Consider the following 8,271-nt stretch of genomic DNA (forward strand, 5'->3'; position numbering starts at 1 on the left):
ACCTGTCCTCTGTGAGGGAGGAACACACCTGGGAGTGATTTAGCAATGGGTCACGGTGTTGGATTTGTATTCTTATGATCATTTGATATGTAACACACAGTACAGCTAAAGGAATGATAAACAGTAATTCAACATTCATCAAATTATATTCTACCATGACATATCAGATTGCAGATATAAGAACATAATGAGATAATTACATTTAAATAACAATATATCAGTATATCAAAAATAGACCATCACTCAGTGTCAGAGTTCATGCCCTTTTTGCCAACAATTCATATTAATCAAAGCATAAATTGAAGAACTTTTCCACGGCTTTTCTGGCTCCCCGCCCCCCCCAACTGTAACCACACATTACTCCCTTTAGTATATTCTGTCAGTAAAAAGCAGTGGTTATAAAAAGCCACATTAAAATAATTTAAATGACGCCAGTATTTAGATGCCCTTTAATTCACATCATTAAGGTCTCTTGAGCGGTCTCCGGTTTTGTTTCATTACCATTTTTGTAACTCAAGAAGGAGATGCTTCTAATTAATCTAAACGCAGTGTCTGTGAATCTGTTAACTATTATAAAAATGCATGCCTATTACACTCTGCGTGTTCCTGCATTCCCTTTTGAGCGAGTCTGCGGGAGAGAGGAGAGGAGATTTAAAAGAGGAGGAGTCTTATTCCTGTTTTAATTATGAATTAGCAGACGATTCTCCTCGCTGTGTAAGCCTCCCCATTGTTAAAGCTGCAGTCCTTGTGCTGAGAGCCTGTGGGACGGCGTCTCATCACACTGCTATGGGCCCATGCTAGCTCAGCCTTCTTGTGTTTCCCTGTGCGTTCTGTTTTATCACCTTCTCCTGCACACCTGTGCTCATTTAATCCTTGCCAAAACTCACCGTGGAGCAAGCGGACTCACGTGATGCTGCTGCAGCACTCTGACACCTCCCCTGCACTTATCACTCGCTCTTACAATGGCCCTATATTGTTTTTAAATAAGGTTTGGTCAGCCTGTGTTTAAAACAGCTGTATTGCTGCTCCCTGTTGAAACGACACAGTGTGAGGGAGGGGCTGCTTTCTGGACTTGAAGATGTGATTTAATAACCTCCTACTGCTTCAAACGTACGTGTGTGTGTGTGTGTGTGTGTGTGTGTGTGTGTGTGTGTGTGTGTGTGTGTGTGTGTGTGTGTGTGTGTGTGTGTGTGTGTGTGTGTGTGTGTGTGTGTGTGTGTGTGTGTGTGTGTGTGTAGCTTTTGATTTAAGGGGAATAGTGGTTAGTGGAGTAGTGGTTAGGGCTCTGGACTCTTGACCGGAGGGTCGTGGGTTCAATCCCAGGTGGGGGGACACTGCTGCTGTACCCTTGAGCAAGGTACTTTACCTAGATTGCTCCAGTAAAAACCCAACTGAATAAATGGGTAATTGTATGTAAAAAAAACCAAAAAAAATCTTGTAACAATTGTAAGTCGCCCTGGATAAGGACGTCTGCTAAGAAATAAATAATAATAAATATGCAAATTTCATCATTACAAGAGCCAATCAAATCACGTGAAAGTTGCCTAAAGCTTCTACATTCACAGTGTTTTAAAAGTCAAAGCACAGTAGCTGCAGATTTTTAAAATATAAATATATATAAAACATGAAAAAGAATAATGAAATAACTCAATGAAGAAGCATTCTGTGGTTTCTTTGTTCCCCGCTGCTCTCTAATTGCTGATGTTGCTGGAGAGTGCATCAGTGTGGGACAGAGGGGTGTGTGTGTGTGTGTGCGTGTCAGCGACAGACCTGTCACCATCCCTGATGAAGATTGACTTGACAGCCTTAACAACCGAGCCTTCTAATTATTGACAACACAGGCTTTTATAGATTTGATGTGCCGTCGCTCCCTTATGAGACTGGGGCAAGCGTGGCTGCTCCTTAATTTCACAACATTTTTCAGCAGCTTCGCTACCCGCTGCCCCTGATTCTCCGGGGCAACCTCCCACGCTTTCCTTACAAAATGATTTTGTATAGTCTTCAGAAAAAACTAATACCGCTGCTGTATCTGACGGCGGTGGCGTCATCACCGTAACACTGTCTAATCGTTTTAAAACACAAAAGGGTCGCAGGAGATCTCTTACAGTAACACAACACTTAATTAAGAAATAAAGCGCACTCAGGTGTTTTCCCAGTTGAATGCAGTTTTTCTCGTGAGGGGTCAGCCCCTCTGTGCCCCGGTTCCCGACCCGTCCGGGGCGTGGCCTCTCTACTTGGCGGCGCTCATGCGCATGACGTGCTTCACCATGCTTCCGATGCCGTCGAAGATGTAGTGGTAGTGATAGTCCGTCTCCCACATGAAGGTGGGCGTGCTGATCACCCTGTTCTTCTCGTCCACCTGGGCCTCGTGCGTCACGCGCTGTTAAGGAGATCTCTTCCCGGGACACCAGATCTCATATCAAACATGTCTGGCTGTCTGTCTGTCTGCATTGCCATTGCAGTGCCACTGTCTGTCTGCCTGTCTGCAGTGCCACTGTCTGTCTGTCTGTCTGTCTGCATTGCCAGTGCAGTGCCATTATCTGTCTGTCTGCATTGCCATTGCAGTGCCACTGTCTGCCTGTCTGTCTGCAGTGCCACTGTCTGCCTGTCTGTCTGCAGTGCCACTGTCTGCCTGTCTGTCTGTAGTGCCACTGTCTGTCTGTCTGCATTGTCATTGCAGTGCCTCTGTCTGCCTGTCTGTCTGCAGTGCCACTGTCTGTCTGTCTGCATTGTCATTGCAGTGCCTCTGTCTGTCTGTCTGTCTGCATTGCTGTTGCAGTGCCACTGTCTGTCTGTCTGTCTGCATTGTCACTGCAGTGCCACTGTCTGTCTGTCTGTCTGTCTGCATTGTCACTGCAGTGTCACTGTCTGTCTGTCTGTCTGCATTGCCCCTGTCTGTCTGTCTGTCTGCATTGCTGTTGCAGTGCCCTGTCTGTCTGTCTGCATTGTCATTGCAGTGCCACTGTCTGCCTGTCTGTCTTTCTGCATTGCTACTGAACACCATTTGGAGAAATATATTATATGCAGCCTCTCCCCACTGTAGCTGCCCTTGTGCTAACACTGCTCCTCAGTGTCATGAGCCTGTGGGTCTCCCTGTGCTCTGTGCTGTTTTGCGGTACAGATGCAGATGCAGGTCTACAGTAGGAAGCCCTGGCTGTGTAAAGGATATGTAAGGCTCGCGAATGGAGTGGCGGGCTCCCATGCTCTTCACCGCCTGCACCATGCTGGTGTACGGCCAGCGGCCCCAGCGACTGCTCTCGTCGCGCTCCTGACCCATGGTGACCTCCAGGCTGGGCAGCACCCGGCAGGCTAGGATCGGAGCCATGCAGGACAGCCTGGAGAGAGGAGAGAGGGGGTTAGAGATCAGAGCCAGGGACAGGACTCCCGTCTTTAACAGCACACCACAGACTCCCTGAACTCCTCTGAACTTCACAATGTCAAGCGTTTCAAGCTGTCAGACTGGACAATATCTTATTATTACTAATATGGTTCTCTCCAGATCACATTTCTTAAAGACTCTCTAGCAATCCAGCTTTGGCTTTTCCGGATGGCTTCTGCTTTTTTTTTTGCGATGTCGTTTTGTAGTTTCTTTGATTACATGATGTTAAATACAGGTTTTTTTTTTTAAATGATGTCACAATCTTAAAATTCTAGATGATGCAAAACTTTTGTCCCGAGCTGTAGCTGCTGTGAATAGGGCCTGTTTGAAAAGCCTCCAGCTCTGTGCTGATGGATCACATGTTAAAATATCTGCTCCCCACACAGGCCAGCTTCTATTAGACAGTTTACATAAAACCATTCAAAGCCCACAGCGCCACCTACTGACTGAAAACGCTGCTCTTTATTGATAAAGACATTGTGACAAAAAAAAGTTCCTGTTTAGTACTTTTGCATAGAGAAGGAGAAAGATGGTGGGTGGTATTATTTTTAATGGGTGTTCCTAGGGGGCGGGACTCTCACCCGATTGGTTTGCGGGAGCGGTGGAACTCCTTCATGATTCGCTCCACGTCGTGATTGATCTTGCAATCTTTGCCGTCGCTGTTGAAGGTCGATCTGAGTACAGAGGAAAGAATTACAGCGTCAGGAAAATACAGAAACACCGGGAGGAGAGAAACAGGACTCCCATTGCAGCGCAGATTGAGCCAGTCCAGGTTTTGACTTGGACAGGACCTAGTTTAGAGTCTAGGTGTGTCCAGTGTGTCATACACACTCAGGTACAGTATTCAGATTATTTTCCATTATAATCATAATTACATCACTATATGGAAAGAAAAAACACTGCCCCCTAGTGTTGCTGAGCGGTAGGTTATTGGCTTGTATCATGCAGCGCTACAGGTAGTGGACAAAAAAATGGAAACCCCAATGTAAAGCACTTAATAGGGCGTTGGACCACTATGGTATCCCACTCTGTGGAGTTCTCGGGGGACCGTTTTTGATGAAACTGGCTGCTCGCGCCCCAGGTTGAAATTTGCAGGCGATTGATCTGCAGTTGCTCGCCTGTTTTGTCTTGCACTTCGAATTAACGCACGGATATCATGATCCTGGAGTATGCGCTTCCGCCCGCTGTTGCCCTTCGCTGATGATGTCTTTCCCTCGGAGTTCCATGCCGACATCACCTTAGACACCGTTGCTCGTGAAACATCAGCAAGTTGAGCTGTCTTGGTCACTGAAGCTCCTGCCAAACGCACCCCCGACAATCACCCCTCTTTCAAAGTCACTGAGGTCTCCTCTTGCAGCCATGCTAGCCATAATTATAGGCAATCAGGCCTGTCCAGCATTTTTATACATGACCCTAAGCATGCTGGGATGTTATTTGCTTAATTAACACATGAGCCACACCTGTGTGGAAGCCCTTGCTTTCAATATACTTGGTGTCCCTCATTTACCAGGTGTGTCCATTTTTTTGTCCACTACCTGTATATTCTCTCTCTCAGTCCAAAATATAGAGAGATTGAACGAAAGGTGAAGGTGTCAGGCTTTTAGTGAAGCTGACAGCTTAAGCGCTGGGATCCTTCAAGAGACAGTTGGCTATGGCTGTCAGGCGAATGCTTCCCAGTGTTTCAGACTCACAGGTTCTTGGTGACCCCGTAGCCCCCTGGGAAGATGACGGCGTCAAAGCTGCTGACATCGAGCTTGGAGAGATCCTGCATCTTCCCCCTCGCCAAACGAGCCGACTCGATCATGACATTCCTGCAGAGAGAGAGAGAGAGAGACACGCACGCACGCACACACGCATCAGCAGGCTGCAGGCTAGAGCTGACGGGCTGGGATGGGAGGGAAGCAGTGTGGCTTAGTGGTTAGAGATGAGGGACTGGGAGGAAGGCAGTCAGTGTAGTGATTATAGTTCAAGCAAACAGTATAGTAATGCATAGATTACCTGTGCAAATTCGGCATGGTCTTTTTTAGTTTTGAAACGTTGGTGGTTGTGCACTGTACAGACTGTAAAACTATAATTGCAACATTTACAAATACAAGATTACAGAAAGGCAAATAAAATAAATCAGGAAAATAAATTTAATTGGGACCCCAAATAATAAAAAAAACAAGAAACGTCTTCCGTAGAACTGACCCTCCCTCCAGCGGTTTCTCGTTAGTTTTATATATCGTTACAGACCTATTACCCTTTGGAACTTGATGATTCCCACTTTCATTGCCTTTAGATGCACCTCTATTTGCTTCCTATTACCAACCGAATACAGCTTTCCCCCAAACCACAATGTTTGTGTGTTATCCAGTTTTTTCCACCTCATCTTTTTGATGGTAACATTCAGCCAAATGAATCTGAGGTAACCCCCGATAGCCCCGGGACCCACCTGTTCTCTCCGGACGCGGGCTGGCCTTTCATGTGATCCACCACGTGCATCTGCTGCTGGTTCGGGGCGAACAGCTGGAAGCGAGCGCCATTGCGGCTGAGATGATACATGGTGCTGCGACACAGAGCAGAGACTGCGATAGGGGGCGCTGTGTACCACTGACACACCACAGTGAAATCACAGCAAAGTGGAGCCAAGCACAGAGACTGCGATAGGGGGCGCTGTGTACCCCTGACACACCACAGTGAAATCACAGCAAAGTGGAGCCAAGCACAGAGACTGGGATAGGGGGCGCTGTGTACCACTGACACACCACAGAGAAATCACAGCAAAGTGGAGCCAAGCACAGAGACTGGGGATAGGGGGCGCTGTGTACCACTGACACACCACAGTGAAATCACAACAAAGTGGAGCCAAGCACAGAGACTGCGATAGGGGGCGCTGTGTACCACTGACACACCACAGAGAAATCACAGCAAAGTGGAGCCAAGCACAGAGACTGCGATAGGGGGCGCTGTGTACCACTGACACACCACAGTGAAATCACAGCAAAGTGGAGCCAAGCACAGAGACTGGGATAGGGGGCGCTGTGTACCACTGACACACCACAGAGAAATCACAGCAAAGTGGAGCCAAGCACAGAGACTGGGATAGGGGGCGCTGTGTACCACTGACACACCACAGTGAAATCACAGCAAAGTGGAGCCAAGCACAGAGACTGGGATAGGGGGCGCTGTGTACCACTGACACACCACAGAGAAATCACAGCAAAGTGGAGCCAAGCACAGAGACTGCGATAGGGGGCGCTGTGTAACCCTGACACACCACAGTGAAATCACAGCAAAGTGGAGCCAAGCACAGAGACTGGGATAGGGGGCGCTGTGTACCACTGACACACCACAGAGATATTACAGCAAAGTGGAGCCAAGCACAGAGACTGCGATAGGGGGCGCTGTGTACCCCTGACACACCACAGTGAAATCACAGCAAAGTGGAGCCAAGCACAGGAAAAGCGTTGTAAAGCCAAGAGAGGTGTGGTGAAGCAGATTGAAACTATGGCAAATGCAACAGTACAACAAACAGGGGAAAATGTACCATGCACATTTTCCAGAGCTGTATACAGCTCTATAGGAAAGAGAACTCAACACTGCAGAGCTGTATAGAGCTCTATAGGAAAGAGAACTCAACACTGCAGAGCTGTATAGAGCTCTATAGGAAAGAGAACTCAACACTGCAGAGCTGTATAGAGGTCTATAGGAAAGAGAACTCAACACTGCAGAGCTGTATAGAGCTCTATAGGAAAGAGAACTCAACACTGCAGAGCTGTATAGAGCTCTTTAGGAAAGAGAACTCAACACTGCAGAGCTGTATAGAGGTCTATAGGAAAGAGAACTCAACACTGCAGAGCTGTATAGAGCTCTATAGGAAAGAGAACTCCACTCAGTACTTACTATGCAGCTTCATGGATATCAGTCCCATCCCACCATCCGCATCCAGAAAACACCTGCAAGGAAACACAATGCACACTCTGTAATACACGCAGGCAAACAAATACAGAACCAATGACATTAGACATTCATTTCCCCCCTACAAAAAGTCAGCAATGGTCTCTTCCAAGACTGGTACTACACTGAAAATGGCAGTGCCCATTGTAGATATGGGGGTTCAAATAAAAACCAGTCCAAGAACATACAGGGGGTCGTAAGAATCTCCCAGTACCTAGTTGATTGGATCATAGCCAATTGCAATAGGAAAAGCCTACAGCAGGCTTGCAGACCCAAGCGAATGAGCCACAGTGATGACCATAATATAATCGCACCAGTGCTTTGATAACATTAATTAAAGGCTTGTAAGCAGGAGTGGACCTGAAGCAGCAAGCTTCCTGGTACTTGAGGACAGCCACTTCCAGCTTCCCATTACTGCTTAGGAGAAAGCTCTTCAGCTACGAGATTCCTGGGAGTCAAATACAGGCGCTGCCAAAACAAAACTAGCAAAGGAAGGATTACAGCCCTACTGTATATACTAACACAAACTTACCACCGCGATGTTGGTGTTCCCCCAGTTGCCCCAGTCCCCTGACTGGTGAGCGAGGCAGACTGGCTGTTTCGTCAGGACAGCCGCCACCTGTTTTACCAGCAGCGCCCGTGATGCCAACATATTGACTGAGATGCCCGTTCTACAACCTGCAAGGAGCGCGCCTCAGCCTTTCACGGGTCTCCTGCCCCAGGGGGTATTTATCTGCCTTGGTCCACCTCACGTCACCGGTAAGCTCATTTTCTGAGCTATGAACTTTTATTCTAAAGCGAACCTTACCTTTCAGTGCTCTGCTAAATATACCACGAAGCAGCAGAGATCCTATTAGGAGATATTAGCTAATCGGCCAGCTCTCTTCATGGATTAGCCCAAGCTTAGCTAGCCTCTGCTTTCGTGGAACACAATATAACTTAAAAGAAAAACG

At 47.4% G+C, this 8,271-nt stretch overlaps 1 protein-coding gene across 1 annotated transcript; it reads right to left on the minus strand.

Annotated features, from left to right (window-relative positions):
• Positions 1-1,133: 1,133 nt before the first annotated feature.
• Positions 1,134-8,066, minus strand: LOC131721012 (ES1 protein, mitochondrial-like). The gene is made up of 6 exons (XM_059013812.1): positions 7,851-8,066; positions 7,265-7,317; positions 5,814-5,927; positions 5,071-5,190; positions 3,961-4,053; positions 1,134-3,335 (listed from the first exon to the last, which is right to left on the minus strand). The coding sequence occupies exons 1-6, from the start codon at positions 7,968-7,970 to the stop codon at positions 3,074-3,076; spliced, it is 762 nt and encodes a 253-aa protein (XP_058869795.1). The 5' UTR covers positions 7,971-8,066; the 3' UTR covers positions 1,134-3,073.
• Between the last annotated feature and the right edge of the window lie 205 nt (positions 8,067-8,271).

This window comes from Acipenser ruthenus, chromosome 46 (assembly GCF_902713425.1).
Source record: "Acipenser ruthenus chromosome 46, fAciRut3.2 maternal haplotype, whole genome shotgun sequence".
NCBI classification, from domain to species: Eukaryota; Metazoa; Chordata; class Actinopteri; order Acipenseriformes; family Acipenseridae; genus Acipenser; species Acipenser ruthenus.